At 44.2% G+C, this 17,747-nt stretch overlaps 1 protein-coding gene across 1 annotated transcript in view; it reads left to right on the top strand.

Annotated features, from left to right (window-relative positions):
• Nucleotides 1–17,747, top strand: part of LOC311123000 (uncharacterized protein) — a gene marked incomplete at its 5' end in the record, with an annotated part of 138,871 nt that overhangs the window by 25,255 nt on the left and 95,869 nt on the right. Inside the window, 21 exons of the mRNA XM_084197298.1 lie at nt 966–1,004; nt 1,163–1,207; nt 2,150–2,185; nt 2,794–2,916; nt 3,088–3,123; nt 3,632–3,793; nt 4,134–4,178; nt 4,377–4,412; nt 4,622–4,675; nt 4,780–4,830; nt 4,931–5,074; nt 5,618–5,653; nt 6,850–6,957; nt 7,600–7,722; nt 7,914–7,967; nt 11,909–11,950; nt 12,782–12,817; nt 14,533–14,586; nt 15,099–15,167; nt 15,269–15,322; nt 15,668–15,694. Coding sequence (XP_084053424.1) covers nt 966–1,004; nt 1,163–1,207; nt 2,150–2,185; nt 2,794–2,916; nt 3,088–3,123; nt 3,632–3,793; nt 4,134–4,178; nt 4,377–4,412; nt 4,622–4,675; nt 4,780–4,830; nt 4,931–5,074; nt 5,618–5,653; nt 6,850–6,957; nt 7,600–7,722; nt 7,914–7,967; nt 11,909–11,950; nt 12,782–12,817; nt 14,533–14,586; nt 15,099–15,167; nt 15,269–15,322; nt 15,668–15,694 — 1,374 coding nt within the window. The remainder of the gene's footprint in view (nt 1–965; nt 1,005–1,162; nt 1,208–2,149; nt 2,186–2,793; nt 2,917–3,087; nt 3,124–3,631; nt 3,794–4,133; nt 4,179–4,376; nt 4,413–4,621; nt 4,676–4,779; nt 4,831–4,930; nt 5,075–5,617; nt 5,654–6,849; nt 6,958–7,599; nt 7,723–7,913; nt 7,968–11,908; nt 11,951–12,781; nt 12,818–14,532; nt 14,587–15,098; nt 15,168–15,268; nt 15,323–15,667; nt 15,695–17,747) is intronic.

A 17,747-nucleotide genomic window follows, 5' to 3' on the forward strand; every position in this document is an offset into this window, starting at 1 on the left:
GCGAGCTGTGAATGAGTGGCTCACTCACTGGCTCGTGTTTCTGAGAGAGCGAGAGAAAAAATCCTCTTCATTAGTTATTAGTAACTTTCCCAACAGTATCACTCTGTATGTAGTAGTGATTATGATATTAAGACAAACTTATAGAATATAAAACATTTAGAAATCCACCTCTAACACATCTTAGAGCAGACACAGTGTGTTGCCCTTGACTGAAGCCAAGAAGCTTCTTAGAGCAGACACAGTGTGTTGCCCTTGACTGAAGCCAATAAGCTTCTTAGAGCAGACTCAGTGTGTTGCCCTTGACTGAAGCTAAGAAGCTTCTTAGAGCAGACACAGTGTGTTGCCCTTGACTGAAGCCAATAAGCTTCTTAGAGCAGACACAGTGTGTTGCCCTTGACTGAAGCCAATAAGCTTCTTAGAGCAGACACAGTGTGTTGCCCTTGACTGAAGCCAATAAGCTTCTTAGAGCAGACTCAGTGTGTTGCCCTTGACTAAAGCCAATACGCTTCTTAGAGCAGACACAGTGTGTTGCCCTTGACTAAAGCCAATAAGCTTCTTAGAGCAGACACAGTGTGTTGCCCTTGACTGAAGCCAAGAAGCTTCTTAGAGCAGACACAGTGTGTTGCCCTTGACTGAAGCTAAGAAGCTTCTTAGAGCAGACACAGTGTGTTGCCCTTGACTGAAGCCAATAAGCTTCTTAGAGCAGACACAGTGTGTTGCCCTTGACTGAAGCCAATACGCTTCTTAGAGCAGACACAGTGTGTTGCCCTTGACTGAAGCCAAGAAGCTTCTTAGAGCAGACACAGTGTGTTGCCCTTGACTGAAGCCAAGAAGCTTCTTAGAGCAGACACAGTGTGTGAGTGCGTCTGTTCTTGTTTGGCTCTGGTAGACAGAGAAAGTGAGACACAGTTAGAGAGAGGGATAGTTGCTCAGCACTCTTTTTTTATGTTTTGTTTTGTTCCTAGGGCATCCCAGGAGGACCACCTGGATCGAATGGAGCCAAGGTAAAACATTTAAATCCTACTTCGAAACTTTGAAGGCTGCAGTATGTAGTCTGCATACAATGAAGTATACAGACTACATTGTTTGATAGGAAAACATCCCACAACAATGTACATTTCTGGAATGGTTACTATGTCCTGTTCCTCTATTGCTGTCCCAGGGGGATTCTGGGACACCAGGGAAAGATGGAGAGCCAGGAGATCCTGTGAGTACAGGATGCATTCAGACCACGGTTTTGTATTTTAGTCAGTTAGTCTTTTTTTACATATTTAGCAGACGCTCTTATCCAGAGCGACTTACAGGAGCAATTAGGGTTAAGTGCCTTGCTCAAGGGCACATCGACAGATTTTTCATCTAGTCGGCGATTAGAACCAGCGACCTTTCGGTTACTGGCACAACGCTCTTAACCACTAAGCCACCTTCCACCCCATGACTGACTGTTAGTCAGATAGTAATGCTAGTCAGATAGACATGTTAGTCAGAAAGTCATGTTACGCAGATAGTCCTGATATTCATGTAAATTGTGATAGTCATGTTAGTCACATTAGTAATTTAGTCATGTTAGTCATTATACTCAGTTAGGCATGTTAGTTTGATAGTCATGTTAGTTAGCTAGACATGTAAGTTGTGTTACTCAGCAAGTTGTGTAAGTCATGATATTCTGTTAGTTTGTGAGTTATAATAATAATATGCCATTTAGCAGACACATTTATCCAAAGCGACTTACAGTCATGTGTGCATACATTTTTATGTATGGGTGGTCCCGGGGATCAAACCTGCTACCCTGGCGTTACAAGCGCCATGCTCTACCAATTGAGCTACAGAGGACCATTCAGTTAGTCATGTTAGTTATGTGGTCCTCTGTAGCTCAATTGGTAGAGCATGGTGCTTGTAACGCCAGGGTAGCGGGTTTGATCCCCGGGACCACCCATACGTAAAAATGCATGCACACATGACTGTAAGTCGCTTTGGATAAAAGTGTCTGCTAAATGGCTTATTGTTATGATAGGCACTGAATTATGTTAGTCATGATAGTCAGTTAGTCTGTGAGTTATGTTAGTCAGTTAGTCGTGTTAGTCAGTGTGTCATTTCAAACCTCATCATCAGTATCATGCTCGACTATAATGTATAGCTGTTGTGTTTTCAGGGTCCTAGGGGCCCTGGTGGCAGTAAAGGAAATAAGGTGACTTAACCCTCAGTGTCCTGGCTTGAATGATCTTGATTTTCTCTCTAACTATCTGTATATATTTGACTTGTTGGTGAGTGTATGTATGCTTCTCTAGATATATGGGTTTGTGTTTCTACATCTGTGACTGTTTTTGTTTGTACATCTGTGACTGTTTGTGTTTCTACATCTGTGACTGTTTGTGTTTCTACATCTGTGGCTGTTTGTGTTTCTACATCTGTGGGTTTGTTTTTCTACATCTGTGTCTGTTTCTGTTTCTACATCTGTGACAGTTTTTGTTTCTACATCTGTGACTGTTTGTGTTTCTACATCTGTGGCTGTTTGTGTTTCTACAACTGTGGGTTTGTTTTCTACATCTGTGACTGTTTGTGTTTCTACATCTGTGACTGTTTGTGTTTCTACATCTGTGACTGTTTGTGTTTCTACATCTGTGACTGTTTGTGTTTCTACATCTGTGACTGTTTGTGTTTCTACATCTGTGACTGTTTGTGTTTCTACATCTGTGGGTTTGTGTTTCTACATCTGTGGGTTTGTGTCTCTACATCTGTGGGTTTGTATCTCTACATCTGTGACTCTGTCTTTTATTCTGTGTGTCTGTCTCACAGGGTGACCCGTGTGAGGTGTGTCCCGTCCTATCTGAAGACATGGGCAACACTGTGGCCCTCCAGGGGAAGACGGGGCCCAAAGGAGAGCCTGGGGTCCCTGGGATAGGAGACCCTGGCCTCCCGGTGAGACATATAGCACCCCTAACTCTTAACCTTTGACCTTTAAAGGTGCACAATATAGTCATCAAGGAATTCAGAAAAGCATGCTCATTTATAGTTAGAAATAATAATGATCTAATCTTTCTCTGCTCTTCTCTTCTCCCTCCATCTCATCTCCTCTTTTCTATTCATCAGGGTCTTCAAGGAGCAGATGGGAAGGTGGGAGAGAAGGTACAGAGTTCCTTTAAATCTCATGTTTCATTCATGTGCTGTGAGAAAGGTGGGTATCACTCTCACTCTGTTTGGACACCACATTAGATGTAGTTGAATAACTGATCTGTTTGGACACCACATTAGACTGACTGATCTGTTTGGACACCACATTAAATTGATCTGTTTGGACACCACATTAGACTAACTGATCTGTTTGGACACCACATTAAACTGATCTGTTTAGAGACCACATTAAACTGATCTGTTTAGACACCACATTACACTGATCTTGTCAGACACCACATTACACTGATCTGTTCGGACACCACATTAAACTGATCTGTTTGGACACCACATTACACTGATCTTGTTAGACACCACATTACACTGATCTGTTTGGACACCACATTAAACTGATCTGTTTGGACACCACTTTAGACGCTACACCTTAAAGGAAACATGCCTATTAGTGGGTGTTATCACTAATCTGACTCCCTGTGATGATATGTGTCTGTGTGCTTGGTAGGGAGAGGTGGGGTCGGATGGGGTCAAAGGGGAAAAGGGTGACGCGTGTGGTGTATGCCCCACCCTGGGTGAAATACCTGGTGCCAACATGGTTGCTATGACACAACATCTGACACTCAAAGGAGAGAAAGGAGAACCTGGGCTGGGACAGAAGGGAGAACAGGTGAATGTGTGTTTTTTGGAAATTAATGTCTGTGTGTAAGTGTGTGTTGTGTTGTGTGTGTCACAGGAGGTTGGTGGCACCTTAATTGGGGAGGACGGGCCTTGTGGTAATGGCTGGACCGGAATAGGTGGAATAGCTTCAAATACACCAAACACATGGTTTCCAGGTGTTTGATGCCATTCCGTTTGCTCCGTTCCGGACATTATTATGAGCCGTCCTCCCCTCAGCAGCCTCCAATGGTGTGTGTGTGTGTGTTTGTTTGTTTGTTTGTACCTGTGTTGTTCCTGTTTCTGTGTATCTGACCCGGAAGTAACTCCTCCACTCTGTTGGTGCTGTACAGGGGGAGTCTGGACTCATTGGCCTGGCAGGGCTAAGAGGGGAAAAGGTGTGTACTGAGTAAGGTTTTAAGTAGGGCACAGGAGGTTTGACATAGTTCCTGAAGGTTCCTTTATACATAAGAGACTGATGGAATAAATGTCTTTATGTATCTTACCCATTAAAACAACCCTCTTACTAGAATATTGATTTAGTTCAAAAGCAATTTGTACAGTTCTGTTGACATTACAGTTTCTCTTGTTTCCAGGGTAACGCTGGTGGCAAAGGAGCTGACGGTAAAGCGGTGAGTGTAGACGTTTCCATTTAAGAGTGATTTCACTAGACTATTTTCAGTGACAGATAGTTTTATCAACATTCTTTATATTCACAGTTGTCACCCGTTATGATAAAATGCTTTCCAGAAATTACTGATGCAGAAATGATTTCAGTTGACGGTTGCAAGGCTCTTTGAAGACAAAGTGATGACATGTACTGTAACTATTTATCTGTTAGGGCAAAGCTGGACCCAGAGGACCTAGTGGCAAGGATGGACTGAAGGGGATAAAGGTGAGAGGGTGGAGCTAACAGACACTACATCTAAAACTGGGTGATGTCACCATGTTGTGTTGTGTTAGAGTGTGTTATATTGTGTCATTTGATTCTTTTGACAGGGAGATGCAGGGATTCCTGGTCTGGGAACTCCAGGTCCTAAGGGAGAGAAGGTGAAGTGTGTGTGCATGCATGTCTATTTGTGTGTCCACGCAGGTGTGCGTGAGAGTTTTGCCACCCGTCCTAACCCAGTGTGTCTCCCCTCTACCCCAGGGTGCATCGTGTGAGGTGTGCCAGTCTTCTCCCTCAGAGGTGGGCAGTGGGACGTCCATTGTCAAGCTGCCAGCAGGTACGCCAGGTGAACCTGGCCTTCCAGGGCCTCCCGGGCTTCCAGGAGTGGGTGCCGATGGCAAACAGGTGAGACCGCTCTACCTGAAGGGAAGAGAGTTGCAACAGGCCTCTCTGCTTACTTCGTTAACCAGATTTGCATAAGTTTGACAATGCTTGTTTAGCATGACCAAGCCAACAACATACACATGCGTCTGTCAAACCTACTAAAAAAAACGACCTGACTGTTGTTCAGTGTATACCTGCATCTTCAAAATGGAACAGCCAGGTCATGACATATGCAGGTAATCCCCCACCTACCACAGGATACGCCGAAGTGAACTATACATCTCAATTACATGGAAAACTACTGTTTCACACAGCTTAATTACATGGTGTGTGCCTCTGTGGTTAGCACTGTGTCAACAGGGCTTTATATCTGAATGGGTAGAGGCTTGAACAGTCGTGTGTGTGTGTGTGTGTGTGTGTGTGTGTGTGTGTGTGTGTGTGTGTGTGTGTGTGTGTGTGTGTGTGTGTGTGTGTGTGTGTGTGTGTGTGTGTGTGTGTGTGTGTACTATTATAGGCGGTTATAACTCTCACTCTCTATCTGTCTTCTCCTGTCTCTTTCCACAGGGTGTGCCAGGTCTTGATGGTCTAAGGGGAGTGAAGGTCAGTTCTTTATGACAGGTTACTCTTTGTAAAAGTCTCTGAATAGCATTAATTTTTGCTGCAGTGGTCTAAATCAGGGTCACACAGAGTGTTTCTTGGTAGTCTTAACAATACTACTTTCAAACAAAAGTATACACCTCACGCACATGCTTATGGAATTAAAAAAGGGACAGTAATGTATTCATTCTCAGCTGGATGGTCAGGAAATGTGACGGAGAAATGAGTCCACCTTAAATGAACTTTAGGTCCCCGGAAGGTTTCGTCCACCTTAAATAACCATAGCTGGGAAGTCTAAATGTAGGCCCTCTGAGGAGTCATTCAGACCGTCTTAAGTAACGTTGAATCTTTAGCACACACTGATGTTACCTGAACGAAGACAGGCAGCAATACAATTCAGGAATCTGGTATCACAAACCCAGATTAACCTCTACGGTTGAGCTAACGTGCTGTCTCTGGCTCCACACCCACCCCGCTCGGCCATCTAGATGTGTGAAAGTTAGTGTATAAGCTAATGATCCATCACGTATGACATTCCTGGGACTGTGTAAACTTAAATTTTGTATTACCATATCATTTTTGCATGTTCTCTATAGTTATGACCAATTCGGCACATTTGGGCAGACTTCTTACAAAATAGTCCAGTGTTGCAATGCTTCACTGGATCAATCTGAAACTTTGCACACACACTGCTAAATTGTGCCTAAACCGCAATATTATATTGTGGCCTTTCTCTTGCATTTCAAAGATGATACAATTTTAAAAAAGAACACTTATGTTTTTTTGTTTGTATTATCTTTTACCAGATCTAATATGTTATATTCTCTTACATTAATTTCACATGTCCACAAACTTCCAAGTGTTTCATTTCAAATGGTATCAGGAATATGCATATCCTTGCTTCTGGTCCTGAGCTACAGGCAGTTAGATTTGGGTATGTCATTTTAGGCAAAATTGAAAAAGGGTCAGATTCTTAAGAGGTTAAACCTATTACTGGGTTTAGGTACTTGTTTAATTCAGACTAATTATAATTTGATGAAGCTTCATGCATTGTAATCAGTAACCTTGAACTATTATCCTGGATTGTTGTTAAATCAATCTTCATTTATTCATGTCTAAGTACAAGTCACAGACCAGATCCATGTTATTGATTACAATGCATTGTTTTTATTGACAACGTCATGTGTCTCTGTTGCTAGGGAGACCAGGGTGAGCAAGGAGACCAAGGATTGGCCGGAACCCATGGAACCCCGGGCCTGCCTGGAGAGCCTGGTCGGGATGGACTAACTGGACTGAAGGGAGAGAAGGTATGGAACAACCAACCAACCAACCTATCAATGAGTCAGTCTGGCTGGCTGTCTGGCTGTGTAGCTGGGATGGCTGGCTGGCTCTCAGTCTGGCTGGCTGTCTGGCTGTGTAGCTGGGATGGCTGGCTGGCTCTCAGTCTGGCTGGCTGTCTGGCTGTGTAGCTGGGATGGCTGGCTGGCTCTCAGTCTGGCTGGCTGTCTGACTGTGTAGCTGGGATGGCTGGCTGGCTCTCAGTCTGGCTGGCTGTCTGGCTGTGTAGCTGGGATGGCTGGCTGGCTCTCTGTCTGTCTGTCTGTCTGTCTGTCTGTCTGTCTGTCTATTTAACTAAGTCACTCACTTACTATGTAACAAATGAATTCACTATCTAACTAATGAACTACCTCACTAACTAACTACCTCACTAACTAACTAACTAACTAACTAACTAACTAACTAACTAACTAACTTACTAGTCCCGTGCAGCTCAGTTGGTAGAGCATGGTGCTTGCAACACCATGGTTGTGGGTTCAATTCCCATGGGGGACCAGTATGAAAAAATTTACAAACTCGCTCTGGATAAGAGTGTCTGCTTAATGACAAGAATTTAAATGTAACTAACTAACGCTGACATTTCTCTTTCTGTGTGTTGTATCCTTCACCAGGGAGATGCGTGTGAGAGCTGTGTGCCTGTCTCTGGGGGACATGTGGGTGTAGGAGGGGTGCTGGGAGCCAAGGGTGAGAGGGGCAACCCCGGACCCCCAGGAGAGGGGACCGCAGGGAAACACGTGAGTCTGTCTCAATTTGACCCTGGTGTATCACTTCTTTTTGTGTGTGTGTGTGCCTACTATTGATATGCATGCTGAAATATAATATCTTCTTCTTTCTTCTCTTTCTTCCTCTTCTCTCTCTCTCTCTCTCTCTCTCTCTCTCTCTCTCTCTCTCTCTCTCTCTCTCTCTCTCTCTCTCCATCTACCAGGGTAAAGCAGGGCTTCCCGGTGTCCAGGGGCCTGTTGGACCTAAAGGAAGCCAGGTAGGACGTGTGAGGTTGGTGAGGTGTTGTAATTGTAGTTCATCAGTAACTGACTCAGTGTGTGTGTCTGTGAGGTTGGTGAGGTGTTGTAGTTGTAGTTAATCAGCAACTGACTCAGTGTGTGTGTCTGTGAGGTTGGTGTGGTGTTGTAGTTGTAGTTAATCAGTAACTGGCTCAGTCTGTGTGTCTGTGAGGTTGGTGAGGTGTTGTAGTTAATCAGTAACTGACTCAGTGTGTGTGTCTGTGAGGTTGGTGAGGTGTTGTAGTTGTAGTTAATCAGTAACTGACTCAGTGTGTGTGTCTGTGAGGTTGGTGAGGTGTTGTAGTTGTAGTTAATCAGTAACTGACTCAGTGTGTGTGTCTGTGAGGTTGGTGAGGTGTTGTAGTTCATCAGTAACTGACTCAGTGTGTGTGTCTGTGAGGTTTGTGAGGTGTTGTAGTTGTAGTTAATCAGTAACTGACTCAGTGTGTGTGTCTGTTAGGTTGGTGAGGTGTTGTAGCTGTAGTTAATCAGTAACTGACTCAGTGTGTGTGTCTGTGAGGTTGGTGAGGTGTTGTAGTTGTAGTTAATCAGTAACTGACTCAGTGTGTGTGTCTGTGAGATTGGTGTGGTGTTGTAGCTGTAGTTAATCAGTAACTGACTCAGTGTGTGTGTCTGTGAGATTGGTGAGGTTTTGTCGTTGTAGTTAATCCGTAACTGACTCAGTGTGTGTGTCTGTGAGATTGGTGTGGTGTTGTAGTTGTAGTTAATCAGTAACTGACTCAGTGTGTGTGTCTGTGAGGTTGGTGAGGTGTTGTAGTTCATCAGTAACTGACTCAGTGTGTGTGTCTGTGAGGTTGGTGAGGTGTTGTAGTTGAAGTTCATCAGTAACTGACTCAGTGTGTGTGTCTGTGAGGTTGGTGAGGTGTTGTAGTTGTAGTTAATCAGCAACTGACTAAGTGTGTGTGTCTGTGAGATTGGTGTGGTGTTGTAGTTGTAGTTAATCAGTAACTGACTCAGTGTGTGTGTCTGTGAGGTTGGTGAGGTGTTGTAGTTGTAGTTAATCAGCAACTGACTAAGTGTGTGTGTCTGTGAGATTGGTGATGTTTTGTCATTGTAGTTAATCAGTAACTGACTCAGTGTGTGTGTCTGTGAGGTTGGTGAGGTGTTGTAGCTGTAGTTAATCAGTAACTGACTCAGTGTGTGTGTCTGTGAAGTTGGTGAGGTGTTGTAGTTGTAGTTAATCAATAACTGACTCAGTGTGTGTGTCTGTTTTGTTGGTGAGGTGTTGTAGTTGTAGTTAATCAGTAACTGACTCAGTGTGTGTGTCTGTGAGGTTGGTGAGGTTTTGTAGTTCATCAGTATCTGACTCAGTGTGTGTGTCTGTGAGGTTGGTGAGGTGTTGTAGTTGTAGTTAATCAGTAACTGACTCAGTGTGTGTGTCTGTTAGGTTGGTGAGGTGTTGTAGTTCATCAGTAACTGACTCAGTGTGTGTGTCTGTGAGGTTGGTGAGGTGTTGTAGTTAATCAATAACTGACTCAGTGTGTGTGTCTGTGAAGTTGGTGAGGTGTTGTAGCTGTAGTTAATCAGTAACTGACTCAATGTGTGTGTCTGTGAGGTTGGTGAGGTGTTGTAGTTAATCAGTAACTGACTCAGTGTGTGTGTCTGTGAGGTTGGTGAGGTGTTGTAGTTCATCAGTAACTGACTCAGTGTGTGTGTCTTTGAAGTTGGTGAGGTGTTGTAGTTGTAGTTAATCAGTAACTGACTCAGTGTGTGTGTCTGTGAGGTTGGTGAGGTGTTGTAGTTGTAGTTAATCAGTAACTGACTCAGTGTGTGTGTCTGTGAGATTGGTGTGGTGTTGTAGCTGTAGTTAATCAGTAACTGACTCAGTGTGTGTGTCTGTGAGGTTGGTGAGGTGTTGTAGTTCATCAGTAACTGACTCAGTGTGTGTGTCTGTGAGATTGGTGTGGTGTTGTAGTTGTAGTTAATCAGTAACTGACTCAGTGTGTGTGTCTGTGAGGTTGGTGAGGTGTTGTAGTTGTAGTTAATCAGTAACTGACTCAGTGTGTGTGTCTGTGAGGTTGGTGAGGTATTGTAGCTTTAATTCATCAGTAACTGACTAAGTGTGTGTGTCTGTGAGGTTGGTGAGGTGTTGTAGTTGTAGTTAATCAGTAACTGACTCAGTGTGTGTGTCTGTGAGGTTGGTGAGGTGTTGTAGTTGTAGTTAATCAGTAACTGACTCAGTGTGTGTGTCTGTGAGGTTGGTGAGGTGTTGTAGTTGTAGTTAATCAGTAACTGACTCAGTGTGTGTGTCTGTGAGGTTGGTGAGGTTTTGTAGCTGTAGTTAATCAGTAACTGACTCAGTGTGTGTGTCTGTTAGGTTGGTGAGGTGTTGTAGTTGTAGTTAATCAGTAACTGACTCAGTGTGTGTGTCTCTGAGGTTGGTGAGGTGTTGTAGTTGTAGTTAATCAGTAACTGACTCAGTGTGTGTGTCTGTGAGGTTGGTGAGGTGTTGTAGTTGTAGTTAATCAGTAACTGACTCAGTGTGTGTGTCTGTGAGGTTGGTGACGTGTTGTAGTTGTAGTTAATCAGTAACTGACTCAGTGTGTGTGTCTGTGAGGTTGGTGAGGTGTTGTAGCTGTAGTTAATCAGTAACTGACTCAGTGTGTGTGTCTGTGAGGTTGGTGAGGTGTTGTAGTTGTAGTTAATCAGTAACTGACTCAGTGTGTGTGTCTGTGAGGTTGGTGAGGTGTTGTAGTTGTAGTTAATCAGTAACTGACTCAGTGTGTGTGTCTGTGAGGTTGGTGAGGTGTTGTAGCTGTAGTTAATCAGTAACTGACTCAGTGTGTGTGTCTCTGAGGTTGGTGAGGTGTTGTAGTTGTAGTTAATCAGTAACTGACTCTGTGTATGTGTCTGTGAGGTCGTTGAGGTGTTGTAGTTCATCAGTAACTGACTCAGTGTGTGTGTCAGTGAGGTTGGTGAGGTGTTGTAGTTAATCAGTAACTGACTCAGTGTGTGTGTCTGTGAGGTTGGTGAGGTGTTGTAGCTGTAGTTAATCAATAACTGACTCAGTGTGTGTGTCTGTGAGGTTGGTGAGGTGTTGTAGTTGTGGTTAATCAGTAACTGACTCAGTGTGTGTGTCTGTGAGGTTGGTGAGGTGTTGTAGCTGTAGTTAATCAGTAACTGACTCAGTGTGTGTGTCTGTGAGGTTGGTGAGGTGTTGTAGTTGTAGTTAATCAGTAACTGACTCAGTGTGTGTGTCTGTGAGGTTGGTGAGGTGTTGTAGTTGTAGTTAATCAGTAACTGACTCAGTGTGTGTGTCTGTGAGGTTGGTGAGGTGTTGTAGTTGTTATTAATCAGTAACTGACTCAGTGTGTGTGTCTGTGAGGTTGGTGATGTGTTGTAGTTGTAGTTGTAGTTAATCAGTAACTGACTCAGTGTGTGTGTCTGTGAGGTTGGTGAGGTGTTGTAGTTGTAGTTAATCAGTAACTGACTCAGTGTGTGTGTCTCTGAGGTTGGTGAGGTGTTGTAGTTGTAGTTAATCAGTAACTGACTCAGTGTGTGTGTCTGTGAGGTTGGTGAGGTGTTGTAGTTCATCAGTAACTGACTCAGTGTGTGTGTCTGTTAGGTTGGTGAGGTGTTGTAGTTGTAGTTAATCAGTAACTGACTCTGTGTATGTGTCTGTGAGGTCGGTGAGGTGTTGTAGCTGTAGTTCATCAGTAACTGACTCAGTGTGTGTGTCTGTGAGGTTGGTGAGGTGTTGTAGTTGTAGTTAATCAGTAACTGACTCAGTGTGTGTGTGTCTGTGAGGTTGGTGAGGTGTTGTAGCTCATCAGTAACTGACTCAGTGTGTGTGTGTGTGTGTGTGTGTGTGTGTGTGTGTGTGTGTGTGTGTGTGTGTGTGTGTGTGTGTGTGTGTGTGTGTGTGTGTGTGTGTGTGTGTCTATGCTGCCCCCTGTAGGGTGACCCAGGAGTTGAAGGAGTGGGCCTCGCAGGACCTCAAGTAAGAACACATTCACTGAGGAGATGGGTCACTCAAAATACTAATACACTTACCTTGGCTGTTGTCTATTGACCTAGACCACGTTTCAACTCATATGTTAGCTATTTAGTTGGTTCAGGTAGCTTCTGTGTACTGATGTTTTCTGTTTTCGGTACTTCCATTTTCATACCATGAATTGTTTCTCACACTGTTCAAAAGAGATGTAGAACAGACAGAGTCTTCTTCACTTGGTTTAATAGAACAGACAGAGTCTTCTTCACTTGGTTTAGTAGAACAGACAGTCTTCTTCACTTGGTTTAATAGAACAGACAGTCTTCTTCACTTGGTTTAATAGAACAGACAGTCTTCTTCACTTGGTTTAATAGAACAGACAGAGTCTTCTTCACTTGGTTTAATAGAACAGAGAGAGTCTTCTTCACTTTGTTTAATAGAACAGACAGTCTTCTTCACTTGGTTTAATAGAACAGACAGAGTCTTCTTCACTTGGTTTAATAGAACAGACAGAGTCTTCTTCACTTGGTTTAATAGAACAGACAATGTCTTCTTCACTTGGTTTAGTAGAACAGACAATGTCTTCTTCACTTGGTTTAGTAGAACAGACAGAGTCATCTTCACTTGGTTTAGTTGAGGTACCGTCTTTGGGAATGTTTGGGATAATGAGAGATGTTATGTTATTCACTCTCTCTCTCTCTCTCTCTCTCGCTCTCTCTCTCTCTCTCTCTCTCTCTCTCTCTCTCTCTCTCTCTCTCTCTCTCTCTCTCTCTCTCTCTCTCTCTCTCTCTCTCTCTCTCTCTCTCTCTCTCTCTCTCTCTCTCTCTCTCTCTGTCTTAGGGAGAAGAAGGACCTAGGGGCCTACCAGGGGTGGCAGTAAGTGTTATTATTCTAATAAAAAACATGACAAAATAATGATTAAATGCATATGAAATATGATTGCCTCTAGTAGGTCAAATGGTTTCTATAGTCTCTTTCTACACTGCTCAAAAAAATAAAGGGAACACTAAAATAACACATCCTAGATCTGAATGAATGAAATAATCTTATTAAATACTTTTTTATTTACATAGTTGAATGTGCTGACAACAAAATCACACAAAAATTATCAATGGAAATCAAATGTATCAACCCATGGAGGTCTGGATTTGGAGTCACCCTCAAAATTAAAGTGGAAAAAACCACACTACAGGCTGATCCAACTTTGATGTAATGTCCTTAAAACAAGTCAAAATGAGGCTCAGTAGTGTGTGTGGCCTCCACGTGCCTGTATGACCTCCCTACAACGCCTGGGCATGCTCCTGATGAGGTGGTGGATGGTCTCCTGAGGGATCTCCTCCCAGACCTGGACTAAAGCATCCGCCAACTCCTGGACAGTCTGTGGTGCAACGTGGCGTTGGTGGATGGAGCGAGACATGATATCCCAGATGTGCTCAATTGGATTCAGGTCTGTGGAACGGGCAGGCCAGTCCATAGCATCAATGCCTTCCTCTTGCAGGAACTGCTGACACACTCCAGCCACATGAGGTCTAGCATTGTCTTGCATTAGGAGGAACCAAGGGCCAACCGCACCAGCATATTGTCTCACAAGGGGTCTGAGGATCTCATCTCGGTACCTAATGGCAGTCAGGCTACCTCTGGCGAGCACATGGAGGGCTGTGCGGACCCCCAAAGAAATGCCACCCCACACCATGACTGACCCACCGCCAAACCGGTCATGCTGGAGGATGTTGCAGGCAGCAGAACGTTCTCCACGGCGTCTCCAGACTCTGTCACGTCTGTCACGTGCTCAGTGTGAACCTGCTTTCATCTGTGAAGAGCACAGGGCGCCAGTGGCGAATTTGCCAATCTTGGTGTTCTCTGGCAAATGCCAAACATCCTGCACGGTGTTGGGCTGTAAGCACAACCCCCACCTGTGGACGTCGGGCCCTCATACCACCCTCATGGAGTCTGTTTCTGACCGTTTGAGCAGACACATGCACATTTGTGGCCTGCTGGAGGTCATTTTGCAGGGCTCTGGCAGTGCTCCTCCTGCTCCTCCTGGCACGAAGGCGGAGGTAGCAGTCCTGCTGCTGGGTTGTTGCCCTCCTACGGCCTCCTCCACATCTCCTGATGTACTGGCCTGTCTCCTGGTAGCGCCTCCATGCTCTGGACACTACGCTGACAAACACAGCAAACCTTCTTGCCACAGCTCGCATTGATGTGCCATCCTGGATGAGCTGCACTACCTGAGCCACTTGTGTGGGTTGTGGACTCCGTCTCATGCTACCACTAGAGTGAAAGCACCGCCAGCATTCAAAAGTGACCAAAACATCAGCCAGGAAGCATAGGAACTGAGAAGTGGTCTGTGGTCACCACATGCAAAACCAGTCCTTTATTGGGGGTGTCTTGCTAATTGCCTATAATTTCCACCTGTTGTCTATTCCATTTGCACAACAGCATGTGACATTTATTGTCAATCAGTGTTGCTTCCTATGTGGACAGTTTGATTTCACAGAAGTGTGATTGACTTGGAGTTACATTGTGTTGTTTAAGTGTTCCCTTAATTTTTTTGAGCAGTGTATTATCTTCATCATGTTGCTCTTCTACAGGGTCCTCAGGGTATTAGAGGACTTAGTGGACCTATTGGACCTGCTGGGGAAACGGTACACACACACACACACACACACACACACACACACACACACACACACACACACACACACACACACACACACACACACACACACACACACACACACACACACACACCCGCGTAGCACACATACTGTACATTTACATTTAAGTCATTTAGCAGACGCTCTTATCCAGAGCGACTTACAAATTGGTGCATTCAATTTAGGATAGCCAGTGGGACAACCACCCCCTTTTTTTCATGGGGGGGTGGGGGAGGGAGGGTAGAAGGATTACTGTATATGTGCATAAACACACCCACACTCATACGTGCATAAACACACACACACACACAAACACACTCACATATCAAATCAAATCAAATGTTATTTTTCACATACACGTGTTTAGCAGATGTTATTGCGGGTGTAGCGAAATGCTTGTGCTTCTAGCTCCGACAGTGCAGTAATATCTAACAAGTAATATCCAACAATTTCACAACACTAAGTTCTCATTTTAATGTGTATGTGTTTCCTTTTCACAGGGTCCTAAAGGAGAGGACGGGCCTCCAGGGCCACAGGGACCCATGGGTGTAGGTGTTACAGGACCCCCGGTAAGAGATATGTGTGTGTGTGTGTGTGTGTGTGTATTAATAAGTCTAGTCAAAGACATTGAGTGATGCCTGTCTCCATTCCTATCCCATTCCCAATCCAGGGTAAAGACGGTAAAGGCGGTTCCAATGGAATCCCAGGAGCTGATGGAAGAGATGTGAGTGGCGTCACATTGAAAACGAAAAAAAACTGTCACATAGTATTGGAATTGTATAGTCAATATGAAATACTTGAAATACTTCATACTTGGTGCATTAGTGTGTGTATGTCATTGTATGTGAGCCAAGATCACTAATTTCTACAGTCACAGAGTCAGTGTTTTAAAGTTGTAATTAAGTTCAGAGATGATTGTATTTTCAGAAGTTGTCCTTGCTAATGAAGTCCACTTCAATCCATAACAGAGCCAAAGTGTCTCCTGTCGCCCCTCTCTGCTCTCGACTCTATCGTCTGCAATGACAAGGCCAGACTAACCTTGTGTGTGTGTGTTTGTTCTGTCTTGCAGGGAACTGACGGAGTCAAGGGGGACAAGGTAAGCCTAGCGTTTGTGGAGATGAGGAGGTGTTAAGGGGTTTAGAGGCAGGAGGGAACGGGGGGAACGGATGAAGAGGTGTTAAGGGGTTTAGAGGCAGGGGGAAACACACGCACAAACTTAGGGACTCACACACACACACACACACCCTCAGGGCACAGACAGAGTAGCAGAGGAGGTGAAAAGTGTGTGGGATCCATATAGACAAGGGAAGTAAAGGAGCCTTGAGAACAGGACTATTAATTAATGCTACCATCAGACCCACTGAATAGGACTAGGAATATTAATTAGAGCTACCATCAGACCCACTGAACAGGACTAGGACTATTAATTAATGCTACCATCAGACCCACTGAATAGGACTAGGAATATTAATTAGAGCTACCATCAGACCCACTGAACAGGACTAGGACTATTAATTAATGCTACCATCAGACCCACTGAACAGGACTAGGACTATTAATTAATGCTAACATCAGACCCACTGAACAGGACTAGGACTATTAATTAATGCTACCATCAGACCCACTGAACAGGACTAGGACTATTAATTAATGCTACCATCAGACCCACTGAACAGGACTAGGACTATTAATTAATGCTACCATCAGACCCACTGAACAGGACTAGGACTATTAATTAATGCTACCATCAGACCCACTGAACAGGACAAGGACTATTAATTAATGCTACCATCAGACCCACTGAATAGGACTAGGAATATTAATTAGAGCTACCATCAGACCCACTGAACAGGACTAGGGCTCTTAACTAGAGCTACCATCAGACCCACTGAACAGGACTAGGACTATTAATTAATTCTACCATCAGTCCCACTGAACAGGACTAGGGCTATTAATTAATGCTACCATCAGACCCACTGAACAGGACTAGGGATATTAGTTAGAGCTACCATCAGACCAACTGAACAGGACTAGGACTATTAATTAGAGCTACCATCAGACCCACTGAACAGGACTAGGGCTCTTAACTAGAGCTACCATCAGACCCACTGAACAGGAATAGGGCTCTTCATTAATGCTACCATCAGACCCACTGAACAGGACTAGGGTTATTATTAGAGATACCATCAGACCCACTGAACAGGACTAGGGCTCTTAACTAGAGCTACCATCAGACCCACTGAACAGGAATAGGGCTCTTCATTAATGCTACCATCAGACCCACTGAACAGGACTAGGTCTATTAATTAATGCTACCATCAGACCCACTGAATAGGACTAGGCTCTTAATTAATGCTACCATCAGACCCACTGAACAGGACTAGGACTCTTAATTAATGCTACCATCAGACCCACTGAACAGGACTAGGGCTATTAATTAATGCTACCATCAGACCCACTGAACAGGACTAGGACTATTAATTAGAGATACCATCAGACCCACTGAACAGGACTAGGGCTCTTAACTAGAGCTACCATCAGACCCACTGAACAGGAATAGGGCTCTTCATTAATGCTACCATCAGACCCACTGAACAGGACTAGGGTTATTATTAGAGATACCATCAGACCCACTGAACAGGACTAGGGCTCTTAACTAGAGCTACCATCAGACCCACTGAACAGGAATAGGGCTCTTCATTAATGCTACCATCAGACCCACTGAACAGGACTAGGGCTATTAATTAATGCTACCATCAGGCCCACTGAATAGGACTAGGCTCTTAATTAATGCTACCATCAGACCCACTGAACAGGACTAGGACTCTTAATTAATGCTACCATCAGACCCACTGAACAGGACTAGGGCTATTAATTAATGCTACCATCAGACCCACTGAACAGGACTAGGACTATTAATTAATGCTACCATCAGACCCACTGAACAGGACTAGGACTATTAATTAATGCTACCATCAGACCCACTGAACAGGACAAGGACTATTAATTAATGCTACCATCAGACCCACTGAACAGGACTAGGGCTATTAATGTTACCATCAGACCCATTGAACAGGACTAGGACTATTAATTAGAGCTACCATCAGACCCACTGAACAGGACTAGGACTATTAATTAATTCTACCATC

This window comes from Coregonus lavaretus (assembly GCF_964263955.1).
Source record: "Coregonus lavaretus genome assembly, contig: HAP1_SCAFFOLD_1109, whole genome shotgun sequence".
Classification (NCBI taxonomy): domain Eukaryota; kingdom Metazoa; phylum Chordata; class Actinopteri; order Salmoniformes; family Salmonidae; genus Coregonus; species Coregonus lavaretus.